General features: G+C 34.5%; 1 protein-coding gene across 2 annotated transcripts in view; it reads right to left on the bottom strand.

The window, feature by feature from the left end:
• The window catches only part of FSTL5 (follistatin like 5), a 546,539-nt gene that overhangs the window by 244,723 nt on the left and 274,221 nt on the right, over positions 1–27,595 (bottom strand). For both annotated transcript variants that reach the window (XM_045202427.2, XM_045202428.2), the window contains exons 5-6: positions 14,527–14,729; positions 670–790 (exon numbers count right to left, since the gene is read on the bottom strand). In XM_045202427.2, the coding sequence (XP_045058362.2) occupies positions 670–790; positions 14,527–14,729 (324 nt within the window). The remainder of the gene's footprint in view (positions 1–669; positions 791–14,526; positions 14,730–27,595) is intronic.

Below are 27,595 nucleotides of genomic sequence, written 5' to 3'. Positions count from 1 at the left end.
TATAACCTGTCAGAGAGAAATTAAGAACCATAAGTTCACTTATATGTGGGATATAAAACTGTAGTCCACAAGTGAATGAACAAGAAAAACATAAACTCGTAGACACAGACAACAGTACGGTGGTTAAAAGGATAGTAAAGGGCAAAAGGGGAAAATATATGGTGACAAAGACGACCTGACTTTGGGTGGTGGGCACACAATGCAATATTCAGATCATGTATCATAGAAATGTACAGTTGAAAATTATATAATCTTATTAGCCAATGTCACCCCAATACATTTAATTACAATACATGTAGAAAGTTGTATTAATCTAATTTGGTTTCCCAGTAAAAATAATGTCAGTGTGTAAGTAATAAAATTGTCTTTGTTACATCAGGACAACTAGTCAAGTGCTGCTCCTACTTGAAAGTAACCTTGGAAGCTGCACTGAGGATTCAATGTCTTAAACTCGAATCAGGGTTATCAAATACTCCCATCTCTTTATTTTAGAACTACTAAACCCCTTAGCTTTTTCATATATTGCAATACAGCCAAACACTTATGCTGTCTCAGCATATGTGACTTCTCTTAAGAAACACTTGCATTTTGAGATCAAGCAAACATACCCTTCTAAGCAAATAAACAGAAAAAATGAAAGAGAGATTAAGGATTGACTCTCATACTCACGGAATGTTCTGTAAAATTCTTCAAGAGCCAGGTGCTTGTCAGAGTTAAAATCACCGTATTTCAGTAGATCATACAAAGTACAACCTGAAAGATCCTTGCCCAGTTCTTCCTGTTTTATCACCTGGCAAGAAAATTATAACCATACAATTATATCTATACTTAACATTTCTATAGTATTATTAATTATATGTAATAATCAGTGAATAGATCATTTTAGCTTGCTCTTTGGCAAAGAACTGAATTAAAAAATATCATTTTCAGTTACTAGACAATTATTTTTAACTATTTCAGAAATATAAAGTTAAGAGAGATACTTGGAATTTGGTCTGAATGTTCTAATACAAAAATCTCACAGTAGGACACAGAAAATCTGAACATTAAAAGGATATTTTGTATTTCATTCATTTACTTTGCTCCATTTATACTGAGTCAAGGCCATATCTCCACATGGAAATTGCCTCCTCCGTCTCAGTGACCTATGTCAAAATAAAACAGGGTTCTTTCCCAACAGAACAAGTAAAATAATCTGCTCCAACTTTTGTCCTTGTACTATTTATGAAAAATGGAGTTAGGCTGTTTTTGCTCCTCTGCCTAAACTCCTCCCCACCAGAAGTGAAGCCGTTTGGGAGTGTGTATTAGCTCTGTGGCCACAAAGGAGTTATTGAGCAAATGACTGTCTCCAGGAGCCAGATAGAATTAATGCACAGACTGATGATGAAAATCTAGCCAAGTGTGGGTAAGGAAAATCATCAAACTGTGCTCTGTCCTATGGAGTGAGGCTGGAGCTTTTTTATACTCCACTGCTTTTGAGTATTGCCTGCCATATGAAAGAGCTCCCCCAAATTTTTCAAACCTTCCTATTCATTCTGGGTAGCTGCATAACTGCTCCACAGGCTTTCATGTTCTCCCACAGACAGAGGCAGTAGTTCATACTGCTTGGAGATGGACATCACAGTGGGTGTTTTTTGAAAGGGTAAGCAGGGTGATCAGAAAACAGGCTATGAAGTCAGCCAGCTCTGGGTTCATTTCCTGCCAATGCCACTTAACAGCTCCATAATTTCTGGCAAATCACGTAACCTTTCCTCAATTAGAAAAAGAACAGTAACATCTCTCTCTCATGCTTGTAATAAAGATCACACAAAAACACACACTCATACATGTATACACAGGTATGGTCAGAATCAAGACAACATATAGTACACACTCAAAAGGAATCATTCAAAGTTAAAAATAATCACAAATATAATGTGCTTCTTATTTAAATAATTCACTATAGATTTTAAAACCAGCTTGTGCTTGTTATGGTGGTGCATTCACAACGTATGACTGTTTCTTTTGGTACAGCAGTATGTTTCAGAATTTCTTTGTTATATCAATGACAGATTTGTGAGTCTAATTCCTAAAGATTCTCAGATGCTTTTGAGCTATTTTAACCCTTTTTGGAACACTTCCGTGTTAAAGCTCATTTGCAACCAAAGGTGGATGACCTGTTGAGACAGATCTAAGGATGGAGCTTAGCATGTGAGTCACTAGAATGCCCCGCCCATCTTTAGCCACCTGAGGAAGGATACACAATGACAACAGATGCTTGGCTGAATATAACTTTGACCACATAATGGATTCTCTATTCTTACACATTGTATTCAAATGTCACTGTTTAAGCTGATAGTTTCTGCTTTAGAGCAGCAAAAAAGGCAAAACATTTGTCTGCTTGAATTGGTCCATATAACTAGATACTGTTGATCACAAGAATTAAACCCTGCACATGAGGACAGTCCAGCTGGAGGGATTACAAAACTACTTAATGGCTTTAGCCATCTCTCCTATCAACCTAATGAGAAAGCAAATACTGCTTTTCTACTTAGAAAACAACAGAGCTCTCAGTCATTCTCTATCGGTTATTTGTTAGAGCATGGAAAATGACCTTTCCTGGGTGGGAGGGGAAACAGTGTATTTGATCTTACCTTACTATGCTCTTTCTAAAGACCCATAAGGCTATTCTGGTTATTTTGGGATTCAGTGACACCCAGATTTGGTCAGGTATTTTAATAATAATTTTAGTGGCTTTTATTCTCATACCTTTTCATAATGAGATGAAGATGGGAGAGAAAGTTGGGGGGAAAGCTGTCATCATTTTCTATCTCATATTTAATTCTGTTTTAATATTTCACTCTAATTAAATCATGTATGAGACCAAGAGAACAACTTCTACCTTTTTCCCGAATGCTGGCTCTGGCGTAAGACTAGCTGATTTTGATTTGATCATGATTATAGAGTTTAAGCTGGGTATGCTATTTTAATGCGTGCCCTAGAAAAACTCGTGGTCTGGCTGGTGACCTTGTTAAAACCCTGTTCATCTACACCGAGCCGTGCCCTTGTACAGGAAAGAAGTGATGCATTCCTTCACTCATCAATATTTTAAATATGTGTTTTCCTCATTTATTCCATGTTCAGCCAGTGAAGTGGTCTGGTTAAAACATGGTTTCTCATAAATTCTTCCCCCCTGTAAGTTCCCCCCTGATGAAACTCTGGTATAGCCTGGGGTGTTTCTCATGAGTGAGGTACTTTCCCATGCTTTCAACAGCAAGGAAAAATGGCTTTAGGTATCCAGAGTTCTGATAGCCTTAAAATGATGAGCATTTGGCTGTTGGGAAGCAGGCATGATAGAAAATCTAAGCAGATCTCTCTCCCTGGTATATAGTAATACATTAAGCAGATTTTGGCACAGGGGATTTACACTTGTAGGGCTTTGGCAATTCCCTGAACTTCCTTCATTTTCTGAGTGGCACAGGTTTCAGAACTCCCCACTCTTGGCTTCTCACAACACGCATGTTACTTCCTTTTGAACTAGGACTTTGTGACAGGACTAGAGTCACTGAATATTTTGTCATTTAGTGTCTCTGATGATACTTCAGTCTAGTAGGCCCCTTATAATTTTATGTTTTCTATTGCAGACTATTGAAGACTATTGAAACCCTGTACTTACCAGGGTTTGGGGAACTTGTTAAGACTAAAGAAATAATTTTAAAAAAAATTTTTAGTCCTGATTAAAGATCAAGTGGCATGAATTTTGGGCTCCAAAGAGGTTGAAGTCACTGTGACAAGATGGGAATGTCAGCAGAATGTGTGTCTCTAAGGGAGCTCAGACGCACAGGATTCAAGAGGGGAAACATTTAACATCGGCATAATAGAACTGTCAAAGTTGCATGTGGGATTGTAATAACTCAGAGGATTCGATATTTCGGTACTATATTCTTTTTGTTCCAAAACAGAAAATTGAAAAAAAAAAAAAAACCACACAAAACAAAACCTGTCCTTCTCCCAAATATGCTATTCTCCTTAGTATTATTTCACATTCATTTATTCCATCATCCATTCAAGAAACCATTTTTGACTTTTAACTGTGTGACAGATACCATCACAGGTCTAGAAAACAGCCAACAGAAAGACACACAAAAATCCCTCCCATGTGAAACTTACATTCCAGTGAAGGAGTAGCAAAGAAATAAACAAGTTAAACATAGAGTATGTCAGATGATGATAAGTTATCTAAAAATAGATAAGATTGGAAAGAAAAATAGTTAAGGGTCAGAGGTAGGTATAGAAAACTATCTCCCTGTATAGAGATGCGTGACCATTAGATTAACAGAGATATGGCACGACCTGGAAATCCAAGATTATTATACTGACACTCATACAGGTATAATATCCATGAACTTGATTTTGATGGTCTCAGGGCAGGTCCTGCTGATGAGACTATGGGTGAGGGGGTATAAGAGCACAGAGGAGTGGAACCTGCCAGATCTTTGCCCTTTTCTTTCTTTTCCTTAGTGGACACAGGAGAGAATGGCAACTGTGAATTCATGGATAGACACCTCATTCACATGTTCAAGTTATCTGATATATTTCTTATCCAAACCATTTTTCTCAGACTAATTATGATCATGTCAAAGTTGCAACAACCTTAGTGAAATCAGAGCTCAGGAATCCTCTGTTTTAAAGCAAGGTGATCACATCCATGAAGTTGAGAAGAGGCAGATATATTCACTTTCTACTTCGTAAATGTGTAGATTTCACTAAAGCCAAAGAGTCAGAAAATAAAAATGTTCCTTTGATAGGAATACCCATCTCCAGACATTAGCTTTAAGCTTCCCCTTCATACTCAGTATGGGTTAACTCCTCTACTGCTTAGTCTGAACACCTTCTTGCACACTTTCTCTTCATTTCTCCTCTTCCTTCCTCTCTCCCTCTTTCTTTTCTCTCTCTTTGTAAGAAAATATGTCAAGAACTGTGCTGGGGCTGGAAATAAATTAGTAAATAAGAATGACACCATCTCTGCCTCCATGCAGATACTATGCTAGAGAGGTAGAGGGGGAATGTGTAATCAAAAACTTAAAAAACAAGATAATTAGTTGTCAACAGTGCTCCAAAAAACTAAAATGCAAGGACAGGGTAGATAATTAGTGTTATAATTGTTTAATCATATGTAACTGATGCCATCCTAAAATAGATATATTAAAAGAAAAGGATGAAATACAAATAACTAAAATCAACAGATTAGAAAACATTCAGAAATAATATAAGGCTAACATTACTTCTTTTGAAAGACCAGCTGAAGAGATGACATTATTAAACCTCTGGTGAGAGAAAAGTTATTTTATTTTTAAGGCCTTCTATGTGGCTCACAGGGCATGTTCAGAGAACATGCATGCCAAAATTTTAAATCCACCATGACATTCAAAAGGCAATATGCTACAAATAATATGTCTACACTTGAAAAATAATTTTAATTTTTCAGTTGTCTGTTTCATATTATGAACAGCATTTAAAAAATATTTGAAACTAGTAACATTAGCATAAGTAGTTAGTTTTTTATTAACAAAGGAAGAGGTCAAATGGAATCAAACATTAAAACTGGTTAAGTAAAAAGTGGCAGCTTCCAATCACCCCGGGGCTGGTGGGTGATTGAGAACAGTGAGGGGGGAAATTCCTCTGCTGAGGCGCATGCACAATAGAAGCCAAGATTGTGCAGAGAGAAGCCCTTCTACTAAGTGAATGTGCAGTAGAAGCCAGATGAAGAGGCAGAACAATGAGGCATGCACAGTGGGAGCTAAAATGTCTATCTTAAAGGGGAGGAGGCTAGCTGGGGAAAATGTGGGAAAAGGATTGAGTAAGATAAGGTCAAGAAACCCAGAAGATCCAGAAAAAAGTCTGGATGGAGTGGGGCACCAACATAGTCCTGGGAAGATCCAGGAAATTTGAAAGCATACTTCTCCCAAGCCCAAGAAAATATAATCAAAGCTTAACAAAGGCAGGAGTTTCTAGCTCTTTGTTGCATTTGTGTGACAGCCACGCAGGCCCACGTGCAGCACTGAAAGTGGGCCAGAGGGGAACGGAGAATAACAGAGACTAAAATAGCGTACTGAAGCTTTGGATGCTGATGCCAGGCTGATGGTACAGAATTTCTGGCCCTGGCCCTCCTCTTGGGCTAGATGGGCCCAAGTGTGGGCATGTGGCTGCGAGGGCTGGAGTTCTTCCACAGCAAGACACAGCTAAGCTGCCTGATTGTGAATGAGGCTGTGTGGCAGCCTCTTCAGAAGCATCTGTGTCTTGAACACCCTTCCACTAAATCTTGCCACTATCTCTGAAATCCTCTTACACACGAGTCCCTAAAATTCACTTCCTGCAACTTAGCAATAACCTATTTCCAGACCAGTCTACTTCTGGCAACAATTATAGTTCCAGATATAATTGAAAGTATTGGTTTTTAATTGTAGCCCTGAGTTGCACCAAAATCAACAATTACCTTTCTCTGAGTGCTAATTGTTGCTGTTATTATTACTCTGAAATCTTTAGCACTTGAAAAGGAATTCCCAGTACTACTAGGACCTATGTACTGGCATTGCCAATGCCTTTCTAAGCCAAACACCTTGTTTCTCTGGCCTTATTTTGAATACCTAATAGGTTCATGGGCTTTTAAAATGTTAAATAGGATTAATTACCATAGCATTTTCTGGAAGTTCTCACTTATCATTCTTCTCTATCCATAAAAGTGCATACTTATTTTTACTTAATTTGTTCCCACTAAAATAGCTTTTTATGTAAGAAACAAAACATTTTTTTATAAATCTCAATGTTAAATAAATATGCTGACTAGACATTAGAACCTCTTTAAAAATCTATAAAGATGTAATAGGCTTTATAAACTCAAAATAAAGATTAAGCATTCATTCCCTATGTACATTCCCCATGTAACATTTTTAATAATTTTAAAAGAAAATTTTTATGTACAAAGGTTGCAAAAACATCTTTCCATGCTCATACTGTTGGCTTAAAAATATGTAGTCTTACTTATTCCTGCTTTTTATTAAATTCTGTAAATGTATTTACATATGGTAGTCATTGAGCAAATGTTTTTTTAAGTCAAATATGTATAACATAATAATCTAGATCCTGTGAACAAGTAGTTCTTTTTATTATTTTAATAAAAAGTTGGCATGTATGCACATTAGGGAAATATTTCATTCTAATATGCATTCCTAATGCGAATCGGCTAATTAAGATGACAAAATCTAAATGAAGAAAAAGCTAAATCAATATACTCAATACAGATGCTTATTTAAGCTCAGAATCATGATTGAATGACTTTGCTTACTTCAGTTCTACAAGTGTTATTTTAGGAAATTGGAAGAGACCTAAGGAGCAGATTTTCTAAGCTGTTAGTGCCGTTCTCCCTCCAGAACCCTGTATTTCCTGCTTTTAAATTAATTAAATAGGAGGTCATTAGACTGAGGCAGCTCTAATGCAGAAGTGCCTGCATAAGCAAACCAAACTCGGAGCCTATAAATGCCTCAAGGTTACTAAATCAAAACCTAATGACAACCAATCACAAACAGCTATTTGGTTTAAACTACAGCCAATCAATAATTTCCTTAGTTTGCTTTTGCCTTTTTTCCATAAAAGTTTTTCCCCAACTCCCGTCTTTAGAGTGCTTCTAACCATTTCCAATTTGGTTGCCCATTTTGAAAGATTTTTTTCTTCAAATAAACTCTTAACAATTTAATACGCCTCAGTTTACCTTTTAATAGTGCCAAGAAACTCTAAGGAGCCATTGCAGCTAACAATGTCAACCTGTGTATCCTCTCATCTTACCCTGAGGACCAAACATATTGGACCACAATGCAAGAAATGGTTGCTCATTCTCCTCTAAGAACAATCTGGACAAATTTCTTTGGGCATCATACCCTGGCTAATCTCTGAGACCCTATGAAATCCAAGCCTGCTCCTATGGCTGTACACATTTCCCAATCTGACCCAATTTCTATTCCTTTCCAACTCAAACCCATCAGAGTGGCCTCTGGGAATACTGCTCTCTGATCAGGAAATTCTTTTTTGCTTTCTATTTCTTATAAAAACATGTTCTTCACTATATTGACTTAAATAAAAATTCTGGCTGTCTCTTAAGAAAACCATTTGTCCAATAATTTAAAAAGTTGGAGTATAATTTTCTCTCAGACCCATTCTGTCCCAGTGCAAAGAAGATGATAAATAACTATATGCATCCCTATTGGCATTTCTTGATTATTTCCTCTTTGCAAACCAGTCTTCACCAGATGATTGATTGATTGATAGATAGATAGATAGGATCTACTCTTTGAATTTCAGCTACATGATACTCTCCTGTTCTCACCCTATAATTCATGAGTGGATAAAGCTCCTTATTCACAATATTTCTGTCCACTTTTACCGACTCTTTCAATATTCCCAGTGACTGCAGTATCCATGTGAATAAATGATGCAGAAGAGTTCTCTGCTCCCTTTCATAATGATCATTAACTTTTTCTCTTCCAATGACCTTTTCCTACAAGCCAGTCTCCCAGGAGGATCTTGTTCATAGCTTAGATCACATCATCCTGAAATCTTGATTTCAGGCCTATTTCAGGAATATTATATGTTCTTAAGACCGCAAAATGGGCTACTACAGAGCTGAATGCCTGCCCACACTAGTCATGTATACAACATTTAGGGAGATACCAGGATGCCCTGGTCAAGTTTGTGACCATGCTTCAAAGAAAGAAAATTCTTTAAATGTCTGTTGAGACTTTTGCAGTGAGCTATTATTCTATGAGACGTACATTGAAATGTTCAACCAATTTAGAATATATTGCTACAAGACCAATTTCCACTGAAGCAAGTGTTATTAAAGCTCGGACTTCACAGTAGACCACAAGAGAGTGCTGAATTCTTACTGTTGGCAAATACAATTTGAGAGGGCACAGGGAGATCCAGATAGCATAAATGAACCTCAGACACCTATTCAGATTTAGACAGCAGAAGTAGTGTAGAACACTAGATAAGCAATGTTTCACACCTTATCAGAATGGCCCTCAGGAAAAGCCAGAACATTTGGTTTTGTCTTTAACATATAGAGTTGGTTACTGGCAGAGATGACTCAGTTCAACATCTTCACTTTGAATGGGATCCATGCAATGTGGCACAGATTCAAGAAAAGATACAGGGCTTCCTAGAACTAAATAAAATTTCCTCTACCTATTTTCAGTAAAGAGAGTATAGACATTTAAAAACAAAAGTGCACTTAAAAAACCTTTAAAATGTGATTAAAATTTCATCCTTGTCACATAGTAGTTAAGAGGCTTATATGAAAGTGGAGACAATGATAATCTGTTTCATTCCTATAAAAAAACAAATTTGATATCCCACTCCACCTACTAGCCAACTCTATATCCTTTGGGGATGCAGAAATTATCAGTCAAGGGATGAAAGTGGGCCTGGTACACACTTGAGGAATGTAAGATATGGGATTTTACTGTATTCTAAGGATATACAAAATATTGCAGAAGACAGAGGCTGGGGAATCCTGCTGGTCTCCAGGACTGAAGATGTCATTCCCCCTTAGGGAAGAATGTGACAGATATTGGTTTCAGATATTCTATAACTTGCCATTAGTTTTTAATAAAGGTCAATGTTGGCAATTGTGAAATGTGATGTCTTGGTTATGCAAATTGAGGAAGAAAATCTAAATTAGAACCATATTGTTTTAAATAATAAGGATTTTGGAGCCCCAGATAAAATGGAAGGATTGAAGTTGAGAGATGAACTTGGGGATGCATCCATGGTATAGGGAATGCAAGGCACACCATGGACCAAACTGAAGGAAGGGAGAAGTGTATAAGGGCTTCTTTGACACTATTTTAATTTGTGATTCATGGAATGTGTGATGTAAACCCAACCTCTGTCTCCCTTATACATCTTCAATGAAGTCCACATTGCTTTTTGCAAATGAATGTTGGTGTGTGTGTGTGTGTGTGTTTGTAACTCAGAGAGAAGTGAAAAGGGGAAACTGACAACAGATATTACTACATCCAACAGACAATATATTTTAACATAATGGTAGTATCATTACTATTACTATTACTATTACTACTAATGTTACTGAACTCAGTTACTATAATATTGTTTATTTCTTATAACTTAATTTTGTGGACAAGAAAAAAACTGAATTAAAGTAGGTATTTGACATATTGATATATAGAGATATTTTAGTATAGTATGTGTCATCTCAAAATAAAATATATATATATATGAGATTCTTTTTTATGTTCACTTCAATTTAACATTATATGTGTAAATCACAGACACTATATACTCTGGGAAAAATGTCCAATATCACAGGTCACACAACAACAACATTTATGTTTCTCTAGGATATGATTTGGGATTTAACAACACTCATGCAAGCTTTATAAGATAAGTAGATGGGTACTTCAAATGATGTGAGCAAAATAAATAACATAACATGTTATCATTCATTTTTTATAATTTCTTGGAATAATCAAAACCATTTCTCCTCTTTTGCAAGACAATTTTTTTCATTGTAAAACTTGGGATAAAAAGTTTTTTATGATTAATAATGTGCACATAGATTTTGGGTCATAATGACTGCTACTTAATGATATTTGATTTGGTCTCACCTACTATCCTACTCTAAGCATTAAAAAGGTGCAAGGCTGAGCGTGACAGAAACACTGAGCAATTGCTCACCCACTAATCCAAGCACAGGTGCCTTCTTCATTTTCATTGTCATCATAGCATCCTCACAAATGTTAGATTTGAACAACAATTGTGGCAGAATATTACACCATGCTTTCTATGTGCTCCCCATGCTTCTAAGATTCTTACGTATTCCAAATAATATAAATATCACATCAAATTTATGTACTAGGCACTATTATCATTGCCAATCTATAGAAAAGGAAACTGAGACATAGTTTAAGTAAGTTGCCAAAAGTCACAAAGGTAAGTACTAAAGATATGTTTTAAACACAAGTTTTATAATCAAATTTTTAAGCATTATGCCATGGCCATAAACAAAATTTGGAAAATATCCAAGGACTTTGTCAATTTAAGGCTACTCAGTCCTTTGCTATTTCAATGTTTTCTTTTGACCTTTTGAAATGCATATTCCATCTTAACCTTTCTTGATTTCTCTTCAGCTATTACCTGCTTAAACTCTCCCAAATCCTTAATTATCAAGGACAAATCAAACAGTGCTCAAACATCAATTTCATCAACTTCCTAAAACACAAGGCTTTTGCAAGTCCAAAATTTTACTTTGCAATAAACTTGCATTTTATTGTGGGGTATTTCCCACACACAAAACCCCGTCTCCGACTGGAGGACTAAATGCACAGAATTGGCAGTCACGTTACGCTGGAGTGAGGAAAAGGTGGATGGACTGGATCTATTTATGTAACTGAAATAGTACCCAAATATTTTCTTGCTATGGCAAGTTGTTAACCCTGACACTAAAGATTCTACTCCCTTTATCTACTGCTTTTTATTGTGTCATTTTCCTCTCAACTGGACAGGCCGCTAGGTTCTAATTTACTTGAAAACCTGCAGAAACAACACTAGCATATATATTCATTATTCACATAAGAATAGAATGTGTACAGTCACTTTTCATGCTGCACTTATAAAGCCTCAAAGCCAAATCATGTTCTTTAATATTTACTTGTCATCGGCAGTATCTTAGGGTACATGTTACATTTTCTGCTGATAATAGGTTGTAAATTGGTAACAGCCACCGTTAAGATCCTTTCCTTCGTTACTCTAAGTTAATTTAGTTGCAAATTTCATATTAAATTATAATATATGTTTCCAAGTTTACGAGTAAAATGCATATGTATTATTGGTTATATAACACAATATATAGATTCTTAAAAAGCACCTGTAACTTAAAAATACACAAGTCAAAAACAATAATGATGCTATGAATAGCTAGAAATTTATGTTATCTCCTCCAGGGTACCTGTTATAACCTTCTGCTCTTTTCATAGTTGATTGCTGACAGATGAGATACTAACATTTCCATTGTACATTGGGGAAGGAAAGAGTGGGATGTATACAGAAGGAAGTCAGTAAACATTACTTCCCCAGATCCTTCCTTGCATCCACCATGGCACCCAATTCCACCCATCAAGATATCAATGGACTTCTGAAGATCATTACTGCTCTCACATCATAACTTTCAGATGAACTCAAAGGACACTTTCCAGCCATAAAGCAAATTCCAATCAAAGATAAAAAACTAAACTAAACTTTATAGCAGATGAGCTTTTTTTAATGGTTGGATCGTATCCTTCCAAAAGATATTTTAAAGTCTTAACCCCCAGGACCTCATAATGGGACCTATTTTGACATAGGGTTGTTAAAGATGGAAGTAGGTAACTTAAGATGAGGTCATGCTGGAATAGAGTTTACATTTTCCAGTATTACTGGTGTCCTTTTTTGCCTCTCTACACACCCAGACTGGAGACCAAACCTGCAACCTGGTATGTGCCTTGACCAGAAATCAAAACCACTACATTTCATTCTACTGGTCCGTGCTCCAGCTGATCCACACTGGCCAGGGCTGACTGGTGCTCTTGTTAGGAGAGGCATGATGATGTGAAGACAGGCACACAGAGAAGGCAATGTGACTACGGAAGCCGAGAATAGAGTGATGTAGGTACAAACCAATGGATGCCTAGTGCTACCAGAAGCTGAAAGAAACAAGAAAGCTTTTCCCCATAAGTCTTCAGAGGGAGCACGGGCCTGCCAATACCTTGAGTTTGGACTTCAAGAGACTGAGAGAGTGGTTGTGTTAGCCCCTCATTTTGCCACACTTTGATATGGCTACGCTAGGAAATTAATACAAATGTGAGTGTGGCACAAACTTCAAACATGTAGAGGTGAAGGGCTGCCACTGCTATTCTATAATGATCAGCAATTTCCCCTTTGCATTTAGACGTGGGTGTTATAATAGTACCTAGATTTGGCCAGGTCATGTTTTGTACCCAATGAATAATTGCAGTGGTGGAAATGTTAATAAAAGCTAAAAATACTATAAAAATAAGAAGTAAAAAACAAAAACAAATGCACAATATATTCAAATATGTCAGACCCACACAGATCAAGGTGGTATCTTAATTACGATTTCATTTTAATGGAGTCGTTTCTTATGATCACTATAAATATAAAATTCCAAAGTTTCATTCCTGAAAAATAAATCATAGGGTGTATGACCACACAGATACCTTAATTACATTTTTCTATTTTTTACCCTAAAATTCCAGAATTGAGTTGCCGAAGTCCTAGTGCCTGGGACTTAGTAACTACTCAATAAATGTAAGCTGAATTTAAAAGATAATGAAAATGATATAGATTTTAATTAACTGGAGTGGCAAGAACTATAGTCAATTTGCTCAGAAGGTCACGTTAATATGAAGTCTCCAGATTAAGTTACACAGTCTAAAACTTGGAAATACTTGCATGATAAGACCAATATTCTGTAATGTCAGATTTTTTTAAATAAGCCATAAAATAAACTATAAAAGATGAATGGTATAATGTTATGGAAATAGACTATTGATTTTTTTTGAAAACTAAATTAACTGCCATACACAGCAGCAAACTATACCTCAAGATACAGGATAAGGATAAGTCAGCGAAATTCTTTAGTGCTATCATCACTTTCCTAGTCACTCTCAACTGGCTATTTTTCCTCTAATAAAAACCTAAAACCTGTACATATTTCTGGACAAATCATGTGTCCCTTATTTTACATTTCCAGTACTATCCAGGCTTAGTTTAGATTCCTTAATCTGGCTCTCACATTTACTTCAACTGGTCCATCTGCCTCAGTGACATACACATAAAAGTATTTCTATTTTTCCAAATGGCCCACATAAATAGTATTTGTTTATTAATATAGTGTCTTTACCAACAAGTTTTTTATAGGTATCATTTAGGAGACAGTTTTCAAAGAAATGAAATTTAATAATGGGGACTTAATGTTAAATAAAAATTAAATATTTTATAATTGATGCTTGATTATTGAAAAAGAACTGGAATATGTCCATAATTCAATATTTTCTTAAATAATTATTTTACATTATGTTATATAAGTGATCAATTGCTGGTCAGTAGTTTCCTCAAATACTAAATAAACAAGGTTTTATTGACTTATAGAAAATTAAACTTTACAAAGTCTCCAGAATATACCTGAAGATATCTTATAAATGCAACAAAATAAAGAACTGGTAATTCCTTTATATATTTAAGGTATAGACACCTGTCTACCTCTTTTTTGAAACTGTAAAATGTAACATAGTTAGTTGAAATTAACATTGCTTATAGAGCAGTCAAGTTTTACTCTAAAAATTATTGCATGTCCACACTCTCAAATAATATAGATTAAATACACATCTTATTGATATAGAATAGTTCACATGAATATAAATATTTTGTATATGCTATATTAAATAAATCTCTTAATTTAATTACCAGCCATACCTGAGTTAGTTCATTAATATCTATAAGTCCATTACTGTCAGCATCAAAATATTTAAACATTTGATCCACCAAAAACTTCTTCCGAGATGCATCATCATCATCATCATTAGGGTTTTCATTTTCTTGAGTAATATCTTTTTGATTTTGCAAATCTAAAAGCATGCTTTTCATCTTGCTGTATTCAGGGGCCTTGCAGTTCTCTCCTGTAACAAAAGAACTAAGTTAGTTGTTTTCAAAGCAATATTGTTGAAAATGAGTCATTTATTTTATTAATGTTTACAAGCTGATATCTTATAGATATACTTTGTACATAATTTTTGTTTCTATGTTGCATATTTTACAACTTGTGCAAGGAAAAAATGGGCTATTTTTATGGCAGGAGAGAAAATTTTCATCTTATCAAATCTAATAACAATATATTTACTGTGTATTTCCTCTGTGCCAAAGCCATTGGCTCTATGACGGACATAGAAATACATGACGGTTCTAATTAGCTCCAGTGCTTAATACATTACCTTAGTTTTAATCTTCACAATATATCCCTATATTGATAGTTTCACATAATTTTTGAAAGATTTTATTTATTTGCCTTTAGAGAGAAGGGAAAGGAGGGAGAAAGAGAGGGAGAGAAACATGGATGTGTGAGAGAAACACGGATGGGCTGCCTCTTTCTCTCCCCCAACCTGGGATCCAGCCCACAACCCAGACATGTGCCTTGACCTGGGATCAAACTGGCCACCCTTCGGTCCCTGGGACAATGCCCAGTGTACTGAGCTTCACCAGTCAGAACTGGTTTCACAGATTTTGAACGTGAAGCACAGGAAGATGAAATGGCGTACTCAAGACAAAGGGTTAGATGGTGCTGAATTTTGCACTTAAACACACACATATATGGCTCCAAAATACTATAGCATATTTTTAATTGGAAGTATTTTTTTATATTTGGGTTTGTTTCAAAGAAGTTTAGTATGTGTGTATTTACACTTTTTGACATTTCATATTTTTTATTGCTGTTCAATTACAGTTGTCCCACCTTTTCAAAATTTTATTAATTCTATTTATAATGTCACTAAGTTCATCCTTGTATTCTTCTGAAAGTCTTTACTTATTTTCCAGTATCCATTTACTTCTCCTTTTAGAGGACTCAGTATATAACATGATATAAATTTGCATGTTGTATCTTAAAGATTTAACTTTTCAAATTTCACCTCCACAACGGAAATATAAGCTTATTGAAGTAACAGTGCATTACATATTTTCCATACCTCTGGTATAATAACCATCAGAGTAGTGGGAACATCACAGTCAATGAAAATAATTGCTTGGCTTAATGTCTTTAGAAATGATTGCAATTGTTCTAAAATCTTTACATGATTATTTTACAAAGGATTTTAATTACAATGGACTCATATAGTGATGTCTTTATAAATAGTGCATTGAAATGAATTGCCTACCAGAGTAAATGTGATATGAAGTACAGCACAGAAAATACAGTGCCTAATATAATGTATAAATGAAAAACAAAGTTGCTATTTTAGTACCTAAAGTGTTTTCACAACATATTTTTAGGAAAAAAGCTAACTTTATAATTGTGGTCAATTTGACAATTAGAATTTGACAAAATCTGTAACTGTAAAGGATTTCTAAAGAATTTTAAATTTCTCTAAAATTTAAGATTTCTAAGAAGCCTGGTTGAAAAGCAGTATTTGATTTTCATTCTCTTTTAAGACAGAAAACAACCTCTGCTAAAGAGATGAGAGACTATCTTTTTTCCAATGACTGAAATGACCATGTTGTTCATCAGTTTTATTGTTTGGCAACGCTGTCAAGAATTTCTTTTTTTTACAATAAAATGTAGACTCAGTGCTGAAGGTTAAGTCAGTTTTGCATTACTCTGTTCTCAGTAAAGAGCAATAACGAGAATATGTTTTTATAATATCAAAGAAATCACTAACAAAGGAAAGAAGTAATAAAAGCCAGACTAATAGGTAGCAATTCTGGTTTCCATGAAAGCAGCACAAAGGAGCCTTCAAACGTGTGTGTAGGTGTATGTACATGCATTAAACATGTGTCTGCATGTGTGTACATATGGGTATGTTTCAGGAAGAGGGAGAAACGTGTGATGAAAAAATGAGAAAAAAGATAATAGAACACTCCAATAGCCCCACCTGGAATTTCTGTACTTGACCTTGGGTCTATATGTCTTTTCATTTGACTGACAGGAAGTTTGAGTTTGGAGGGGGTTTGAGTTTGGAGGGGCTGACCTGTGATCATAGGCAATGAGAAGATCAGAATGTTGATGACAGGTGGATGAAAAAGAATTTAAATGCTGGAAACCTTTTAACTAAAATTTAAAATTTAGGGAATACAGTTTGGGTTATTGCCCTCTAATTTTAGTCTGATCAAAAAACGGGATGACCATGATGCTCTCTATTCATATTTTTTTGTTTCCAAATTGTAAATTTCCTAAGTCCAAGCATTGATGAATTGCTGGCAATGTAAAAAGAAAGAAAAAAAAACTTTCCTGAAGACAAGTGAAAAACTACCTCAAAAAAAAGAAAATAAAAATCAAAGCTTTGAAGTAAAGGCATACATATTCTCTGGAAATGTACAATAAGCAGTAATAAAATTATGTAAGACTTTGTTTAATAACAAAGGTTTACAGTTTTAATAAAAATCTGTCATATATTTTAAAGTAATTAATAGGTATACCTGTTATTAATAATAAATTGCATGTAATGCAAGCTTCCTATGTACCAAGAACTTTGTACCCATTAAATCACTTAACTCTCACACCAATCCAAAAAGACAACATAATTATCACCATTTTACAGATGATGAACCAAGGAACAGAGAGTATATAACTTGTTCATAGTTGTGGAGCTAGAAAGAAACAGAGTGATTTTTACACACAGGCAATATCTTTTCTATCATTTATTCTCTACCACTCTGGTCTTCACAACTGAGTTTTGAAATCAACTTACACATAGATTCAGTAAGTTTGTCCAAGGATAATTTGTAAAGTGAAAAATAAATATAATAAACTCAGGGCAATATTGCAGCTTAAATTACAGGTATAGAAAGCAGAACTAGAAAAGAAAAAAGTAGTATTTTATAAGCAAGAAACCTTTGAGAAAGTACTGAAAAGGAGGAAACTAAAGGGAAAAGAACTTTTCAAGAAAGATAGTATGACAAAATGTCAGTTGTTACAGAACTGAAGATAAACAATAAAACACGCCCATTACATTGCTTAAATTAGAGGTCAGGGGTCACTTTAAAGGACAATTTTAGTGAATACACTGAGCAGAATTCATACTACAGTGGCTTAAGGAGTAAAAACAAAGTGAGGATTTGGAAATACTCAATATTTCCTACCCTTCAATAAGTTTCAATGTTAAAGAAAAACAACCAACATCATTAATGAAGAAGAATAGATATTTAGACAGCATGGACTCAGCCAAGAATAACATCGAGCAGGAAGGTAAGGAATTTTTGTTTATTAGTGTGCTTTGGTAGGATTCCTTTCTCTACACTTAATCAACTGGCTGTGCTAGATTAGTGTAGCTAAGGGAAAGAAAGACCATCCTGATTCACTTCCTGCTTTGGGAGAGCATGAAGACATCTGCTTGCTGACCTGTCCTCCACTCTGAGAATAAGACAAAAGAGGTCCCCATGTGGTAGTATCTACAGCATCTTTCTCCCTATGACACTGCGGCTGTGCTGATACTCAACTCAGAGTCATTCTATAAAGGGAGCTAAAATCCATTTGGCCTTGTTGGCCTGGATAGATGCAGAAACTGACATTCAAATGACCCCGAACTGTGTAGACAGCAGCACCTCTCCAAGTCTCCATGGAACTGAGAATAATTGCATTTTATGTATCTGGCAGTACAACCTTATCAGCTTTGAGTACATAAGTGCTCACAAGTATAGATTATATCAATTATTGTTACTATTAAAATTTTCAAAGACTATAATTTGTTTCTATCTTTTTGAAATTACATTTTTATCCTTCCTCTGATCCATCAGTAAAAAGTACCATTTCCCTTCAACACAAATATATTCAAATCTGAGTATATAAGAATACCAATTTTCTCTTTTAACATTTATAGTTAGAATTTGATTAATCTTATTCTCATATAAGTTAAAATCTTAAAAATTCAAAGAACAAAAATTGAATGCTTTTATTTTAGTGTCAACTCTATTCATGATTAGAATGTATATTGAAACTAGTTTTCCCTCCAACCATTCCATAATTGCTAAAAGAATTATTTTATATATTTTCCTCTACATACTTTTCTGGAAATACTTTGTACTTATACAAAGTAATATGTCAAAAATTTGTATATAGATTAAGCTTATATAAATCAAATTCAACATGGAAACTACTATATTCATATTAAGTTGTTAGACTGTGTGTATGAAGCAATTAAAATTATCTTCTTTTATAGAAAAAATGTATTTATTTAATTTTGGAGAGAGGAGAAGGGAGGGAAAGAGGGAGAGAAACATCAATGTGTGGTTGCCTCTTGCTTGCTCCTACCGCAAACCTGGCAAGCAACCCAGGCAAGTGCCCTGACTGGCAATCGAACAGGCGACCCTTTGGTCATTGGAGCAGGTTGACATTCAATCCAGTGAACCACACCAGACAGGGCTAAAATTATCTTTTTTAAAAGTAGTCTGAACAGAATTAAAACAAATTTAACTGAAACATCTATTTAAACATGATGGGGTGGTTATGAATTGTTTTGTGTTACATGAACTTTACTTCAATGCTCTTATTATAAAGTATATTACAGATTCATTCTACTGTAAACCTACAGGGTTTCAGATATTATTCTAATTCTGGAAATTTACTGGTACACACACACATACAAATACCACTTTTAAGCTCCTTTGGGTAAATTCCAAAGAGTGTAATTACTGGAGTATGTGATAAGACTATATTTAGTTTTGTATAAAACTGATAAAGTGTCTTCCAAAGTGGTAGTACCATTTTGTATTCCTATCAGCAATATATGAGAGTTCCTGTCGCTCCATATCCTCACCAGCATTTAGTGTTTTCAAAGCTCTGGGTTTCACTATTTCAATATTTGTATAGTGATAACTCATTTACATTTTATGGGAAATTTTTTAAGCCAATAAATGACTATATTTTACTAGAGATATTTTCCTTTTCCTCCTCTCCTTTTGTTCATTCTATGATAACTTTTTTTTGTCTTCTTTGAACTACTTTAAAAACTATACTTCACTGGACTTTTAAAATAATTAAGATTTTTGTATAAATCAAGTGCCAAATTTTTATTTGTTTTAATGAGACCAAGACTGGGAAAGATCATTTAGGAATGATTTGAAGCCTGGTTAAAATAAAATAGAATTTCATATTACACCTCACACAGCTGTCAATTCAGTTTCTCAACCAGGTAGAATTCTAAAAGGATGGAGTTGTGCTAGAGACCGGGTCCTGAAGCAAGTATGGAACCAGCCACAGGCTTGTCTGTACTTCAGGGTGCCGTGACCAGGTAGGAAAGGGAATCAATCAGTAGCTTTGAGTGTACCGTCTCCAGAATGTTTCCCCAAAACATATACTATGAATGAGAAAAATGGAAAATATGAAAACAGCACCTTTTTACCTTCAATATTATGACTACATAGTGACACCATTTCCTTTTACCCATGTGTTTGGTGGTTTTGTCTATTAGATATTTTTTCTCTAATGAAACAACTATTAAAAACAGTGTATGTTCACACTCCTTTAATCATGATTTTAAACATTGTTGGCTAATCTCTTAACACTAGATATGAAACATTACGATAAAGTAATGCATATAATGGTATGAAAATTGGATGCTCGTGAAAAACGTCCTTGTTTGAATTCATAACAGAAAGCAATGTAAAGCCAAATACAAAAACGTGTCTCGTACAAAACAATGAAGGCAAGGTTGCCCTCTCTGGCTCGGTGCACAGAGGCACTGGGCAAAGTAAGTGGGCCTGACAACCACGAGCACCTCGCTTTCCCAGCCCGGCTCCCTAGAGCAGGTTTGCATCCATCAAGCAGTGCTTTCTTCTTCCCACGGAGACAATATTTGCTTGCAGAGTTTTGTACTGTGTTGTGTCTACTTGGTGAGTGCCTTTCTTAATTCATGAGAATGTGCAGTAAAGTCTAAGGACCCTTTTAGAAGTGTATAGTAATTTGAAAGTTCTTTTGAATACAACCAATCAAAATATTGGGTCTTCAGGAAAAATAAAACATTGATATTTTTGTTTACTGTATGATCTTATAAATGTCTGTTTTTAATCTTGTAATACTAATTTTGAATGATACCAATATAAGTATATTCAGAAAGTTTAAATTCTTACTTATTTAATCATTTTATGATTAAAATTATTTTATGAAGCTGTGCATGACTGCTAAACTTAAAGACATCTGATGGTTTTGAAAAAGTCATATCTCTCCATTTTAATGCTTGCTTAATTCAATCTTTGATAGATGTGTCTTACCCAAAATATTATCTCATAGAGAAAATGGATAATTTATCAGTATATTACATTTTTATTGCAGATGTCTTTCTATGAGATTGTAGGATAAAAGGAGTAATATAACAAAGACAAATTTTTATTTAAATATGAACATAAGAATTTCAAATATTTGTGGCTATAGTCTAATACAAGATACATTTTCAAGGTTTTTGTATAAGAAGCTTGACAACTTCAAACAGAGATCCCTAATAAGTAATATGCTAGGGATTTCCATTCCAAGTTCCTACCTATTTCGTGAAGACTAAGTCAGATTTTATGGCCAAGGGATATTTAGTTGTTCCATGCACAAGCCCCCAAGACTTTGCTTAGGCACTATAGTGGTCGTCTCTTCTACTTGAATCTGTACTCCAGAGAAAAAGCAAGATATACCAAAGAAACATCAACTTTTGAAATTTGAAAAATAGAAGCAAGAAAACCTTTTGCATAAATAAAGTGTGGAAGGAAACACTATATACTTCCACCAAAATGAAAAAATATATAGATTTTCTAACCCCCCTTTTAAAATAGTTAAAAGCTCCTCCACCTCTACTATTTGATCAGAAAAAAAATCTAGTTCTTACAAAAAAAGTGTAAAATTATGTTATTGAAGAATGGAATGAATCCCAAGCTTTCTTGTGAAGTTGTTTCAGTAATTGACTACAGTTTGAGGTTAAATGTTAAGGAAAGCATGCATAACTGGGGGAATGTGGTGCAGGATGAGATGATAAAGATACTGCTATCATATAAACTATGCTATTTTAATCTTAATGTATTTTATAAATCTGACATTCTTTTTTTAATTAGTAAGATTTGTTCATTCATATTTATAATTGTTGTGGTATGAATGCTTTTGTCCCCCTAAAATCCTTATGTTGACATCCTAATGCCCTATATAATTATGTTAGGTGAGAGGGTCTTTGGAAGGGGTTTAGGTCATAAGGGTGAGCCCTCATTAATTGGATGACTTCCCTTGTCAGAGATAACTCACAGATCTTGAACCCTTTCTGCCATGTGAGGACAAAGTAGAAAGATACTCTCTATAAACCAAGAAGTCCTCCCCAGTACTGACTCAGCTGGAGATATGATTTTGAACTTCCCAGCCTTTGGAACTGTAATAAATGAATGCTGTTTGTAAGACACCCAATCTATGGTATCTTGTTATAATGGCCTCAATGGATAAGTTAATTATGGTAATTGAGTGATATCTTTGAACTAGTTTCCATAACTTTTCTTTGTGTGCATTATTGTCTTCTTTTTATATGTTCTCTTTTTTGGATGCATTTCATTTTGCTTTGTTTTTATTACATCTTTTTCCTGTTACTGATTTGGAATGTATATGCTCTTTTTTTTTCTTGTTTTAGTGCTTGCCCGTGCATTTTATCATACATCTTTATTGTAGAAATATATTTTACTCTTGTCCATGTTTTTGAGAAATCTATTTAAAATTCCTTTCATTAATGGCCCAGCTTTTTATGGGATTATTATTTTATTCTCACTTTACTAGAGTCTTACGGAGGTTATGAGATAAATGTTCACTTAATCTCAGTTGACTGTCTTCCATCTTTGATTCTTAGTACCTATTATAATTCTCCATCCTTCTAGTAGGTGAGTTAACTTAGGACGTTTTGTTATTCATTTGACGGTAGCATTAATTTCTTTACTGCCTAATCTGTAACACTCTCTGCTTTTAATCTGGCCAACTTCAATCTAATTACTGTTAAAGTAATCAATAAATATTGTCAGGTGTCTTTTCTGCTCTAAACCTTCAAATAGCTCACCATTCCTTTCTACACGAAGTCCAAAAGGAGACATGTAACGCAGTCCTGCCTTCACCATCCCACTAACCTCTTTATGTCTACTGTGGCTGCGTCAGATTCTTTGCAGTTCCTGACAGCTGACTGATTATTGGCTGCTCTGTATCTTTCAGCGAAGATTTCATACCGTGTGTTCAGCAGGGGCACGGTGCAGAAAGCATATTGAGGGTGCACAGTAACCACTACATTTCACTCAAATTATTTAAATGTCCATACACATAATAAAATTATTATAAATCGGGCACTGCCACATTCTGGAAACTGCTTAATAATATTTAGTACAGCACTTAATTTTCCTGGAATAGTTTGTTTATGTTAATTCGGTTTTAATCAGGTAAAACACTACTCTTTACCATATTGGCACTGTTAGCTACTCTTGCATGGAAGCGACAAGTCCTCTCCAAAATTAGGAATTGAAATAAATATTTGGCCAAACAACTGATCCATTCTGATGATTAAATTTCAATTATAAGGTACATGGAGCACTATTAGGAAAAAATGGATTTTAAAACAAAAGGGGGATCCTGTTTTGTAAGTACTGTGTTTATTAAAGGATTTCAAATAGATTTTTTAATGAATGCAATGCTCTCGAGACTAGGAAATTACTTCTCTCATAAATAGCAAAGCCTATTTGTTGCTTCATTAATAAAGCATTTTTGAAGGATTTTCTATCAGAAATGTTTCAATTATGAGACTGCCAGAAATACAGTTGAATCCAAAACATAAAAGCAGTGCAGAAAAAACATGTGAAGGTGAGATTTCAATTTCATTTTGACCCTTGATTGTCTGTTGTGTCCATCACGTCTTATCAGGTACTAAACTCTCCAAGAAAATACTTAACATTATGTACTGTTTTACATTCAGTACATCATAAATAACATCATCCAAGCAAAAGCTAAAACATATATACCCTCCATTGTATATATTTTAAGTGTCTTATATATTATTTTACATATCCCTAAAACTACCTAATGAGAAAGATGTCATTATGGTTTCATATTTTGGATCGGGAAACTGTGGCACATAGAGGTTAACTAATTTAATAAGGTTTAGGGAATGGTAGACCTGGAGCTTGAACTTCAGGTAGTTTGGCTAAGAGCCTGCGTTACTGACAGCCTGCCACGTGGTAGTGAGCCACACGAGACAATGGTGACTACCACAAACGCCACTTTTCTAGTTTACAAAATACAGAAATGTATCTAATGAATGGAGAAGAAAACAACAGTCTTAGAATTAAAAGCTCATTAACCTCATCTAATGTAGATATTTCGTTAGTTAAAAATTTGTTAAGGGTTGAAAATAACCATGTTCATATTAACGATTTATAGAAAGTACTAACATTCATGGGGACATAGTGAGCGAAACCACTTTAAAAATGCATTGTCGGTCTACGCCAGTGGTATCACATTGTGGTCCCAGTGCAAATTCTGAGCCCCAGGCAATGCTTATGAATCAGAAACACTGTGTGCATGGTCCAAGAGTCTGTGTTTTAACAAACTCAAGTTTTACAGACATTTGTTTTTACTCACAATGAGGTAATCCTGTGATGGGCATATTTGAAAATTACAAACAAAACAAAACAAACACACAAAGTTTAAGTACATTAGAGACGAGCCAAACCAAATTTTTAGTGGACCTGGCATGCTAAATGCAAGTGTTTTGCTGTAATAATTGAAGTTAGTAAATAAATAAACATAAAAAAGATTTTTACTTCACTGGGTAAAATGGAAAGAAAGTAGAAATTGTAGGGGCAGAAAGGAGGGTGAGATTTAGATTCCTAAGGTAAATTATGATGGGCTGTGAAGTCATTACTGTGAATTCTAATGAAAAGTCCAAAGGGGAACCTTAGATTAGGTTGGATATTGAGACTATGTATTATTAAAAGACTGTTCTCAATTACCAAAAGCTAAGGTGCCTACTTTAAAAACCTAACTCTAATATACTCATATAGTAGTTAGGAAAGTGTGAAGGAGTCATTTGATATTTCTATGCCTTAGAGTTCTTACTTAATATAGTGATATTAAAAGTTAATTCATGCATTTTCAAAATGGCTAAATTATATATGTGAAGAGCTCACCACAGTTTATGGCACATAGTTAAAGCTCCTTCACTCCAAATGTTGGGTTCTTCTTTTAATATAAACAGAATATATCACCATAGCAATGAGTACAGTATGAGACATCAAATAAAAATACTGATACTCTACTTATAGTTGTTTTGGGGTTAGATATTAGTGATATTAATTCAGTTTAAAGACATTCCTTAATGATGTTTTGATATTTGAAAAGGTAAAACATGTAAAAAAAAGTTTTTGCCCAAAATATTTTGAAAATAGAAGCAAATAGATGTTCAGCTCTGATTTCTTTACTACGTCTCCCTATTTTCCACTAAGATGTTGTTCACATAGTCTATATTTTAGTACAATGTGTGACTTGCCTGACTCCAGAAAGAAAATGGGGAAGTTAACCTGGTGTATACATAAACAACAACCAATTGTAATTGGATGTTTGCCTTTTACAGGTACAAGGCTAAGTATTAACATATTTAATCCTTGCAAACTATATTATGAGATGACTATTATTTATTTTTCATAGATGGATAAATTTTATTAAAAGAAGGATGTTAAGTCTCCAAAAGAGGTACAGTGAATACTGGAGCTAAGTTAAAAATCAGGCAGTTAAACTCCAGATCTGTGTATTTAACCACTGTGCTGTGATTCAAGCCACTTGAAATAAAGATGTTTACAAAGTAATACTGAGTCATAGCCAAAACAGCAATTCAAATATTGACATAACATTGAGGACATCTGTTCAAATTTAGATTACATATCATACAGATGTTGTACAGAATGCCATAAACAGGAGGAGATTAAACTTGGCTAACTCATCATTGAAAAATTGATGTCTCATCTTAAAGCACTAATTACACATTTTATTTTTATCACTGAGATAAAATCCATTTGCTATCTTCATCCTGTTTCTTTCTAATCTCTGAGGATCTGAAAAAAAGTGTCTACCTATTATTTTTAAATAAATGATTCCAGCGAAGAAGCTCACGCTATAAATTCTATCTCTAAAGATTAATTAAATTTATTAGGATAAATATAGTAAATAACACACAAAACCTGCCCAAGTCAAAGAAGCACCTTTTAAAGAAGATGCTAAGGGGACTATTTCCATATGACACTTATTTCCTTCTTTGTATAGAAGAACTAGGCAATGTCCCTGTCAGCAGGCTTCCCCATGTGGCCTGGCCGAGTTTCACCTTTCAATATTTATGGCAAAGGACATTTCAGAGCCTTCACGTAGACTACATTTAACTTTTAAAAGAATCTTTAAAAAAGGAAAATCTTCCTCAAGCTGACAGATGGAAGTGAATATACAAAGACCGTCTTTTTCTCTCAGCGGAGTCAGAGTCACTCTGACTTCTTTACCTCTTCAGTAATGCTAACTTTTAATTTAGATTTTTGTCCAGCACAACTTTGATTAATTAGCACTTCTAAGTCACTGAAATAGTAATTGGAAATTTAAAAAGTTCATTTCTATTAAGGTTCAGTCAATGTTCTAATTCAGAGGGTGTCGCAAAAAATTATTAGTTTAAAATATATGAGCAATACACTGCGTAGACATGACTATAACAAGCTGTTTTTCAGGTAGCATAAGTATCTTTGATATAAACCAGTATTTTATCTAATTCTCCTAAGAGCTCACACAATCCCTGATAAAGCAACAGAATTAGTGACTATTATGAAATACATTCTGTTCATAGTTTGAAGCAGTGGGTAAGTTTATCATAGGCTATGTGACTACATTAATTTTAGTTCTTCAGATAGGAGTGTGGAAATACTGTGAACCATTAGGAAATAATGATAAATGACAGTGGCTATGTTTCATTAAGTAGCTGCAGGGATTGGTATTAGGTGATGAAAGTGCTACACTTGTCACCTTACGGAGGTGAAAAATACATAAAGAAGCATTTTTGCAGTCACAGTTTTTACTTAACTGTTGTAAGCATCTTAATGTTTAGATTTTTGTTGTTCATACATTTTTTTAGGGGCATAAGTGTTTCTGGGTGGAATATTGTGCTAACTATATTTTTTCTATATGACCTGTATTATTACTTCTTCCTAATCTTTTCATGGCTGGTATACAGCATAAGTGGAAAACACTGGGGGTTCCATTTGGGTTCATGTATTCACTCAATGTACATTTATTTTGTGGAGAAATGAATGGGATATGACAGTTTCTCAGCCTTATGCTTTCTAGTGGTCTGGGATTTTCTTTAGAGGAAAATCTCCTCAGAGAAATATGAGAAACAGTTATTTCTGCATTATTAAGAATTCCTTCGATTTTATCACTCTATGTTCCTAATTGGACAGTAAACGGGCCTCTCCTCCTTCATGACATTCTACATCATGGACTTCAAATGTTTCATTTAGCACACTCAGTTTTAAACATTATAATCAGAATTTTCAATATAACTGGTAAATTCTTGTGAAACTGTAGTTAAATATATCATTTTGTTACTGTGTTGTATATAAATATTTATATGTACCTTACCTAGTTAATACAATATGGATAATAACAATACAAAGAAAATACCTTTTTAGGAAAATGTCTCTACATAGCAAGAATTCCTTCAGGTTTCTTGAACACCCGATGAGCTGTGATTGAAATGTGTGAAGGTCAGATTAAAGAGAGATTCCCGTTGTGCCTCCAGTACTAATGTGCTTCTTT

This window comes from Desmodus rotundus, chromosome 9 (assembly GCF_022682495.2).
Source record: "Desmodus rotundus isolate HL8 chromosome 9, HLdesRot8A.1, whole genome shotgun sequence".
Lineage (NCBI taxonomy): Eukaryota > Metazoa > Chordata > Mammalia > Chiroptera > Phyllostomidae > Desmodus > Desmodus rotundus.
This window is presented reverse-complemented; position numbering and strand designations above follow the sequence as displayed.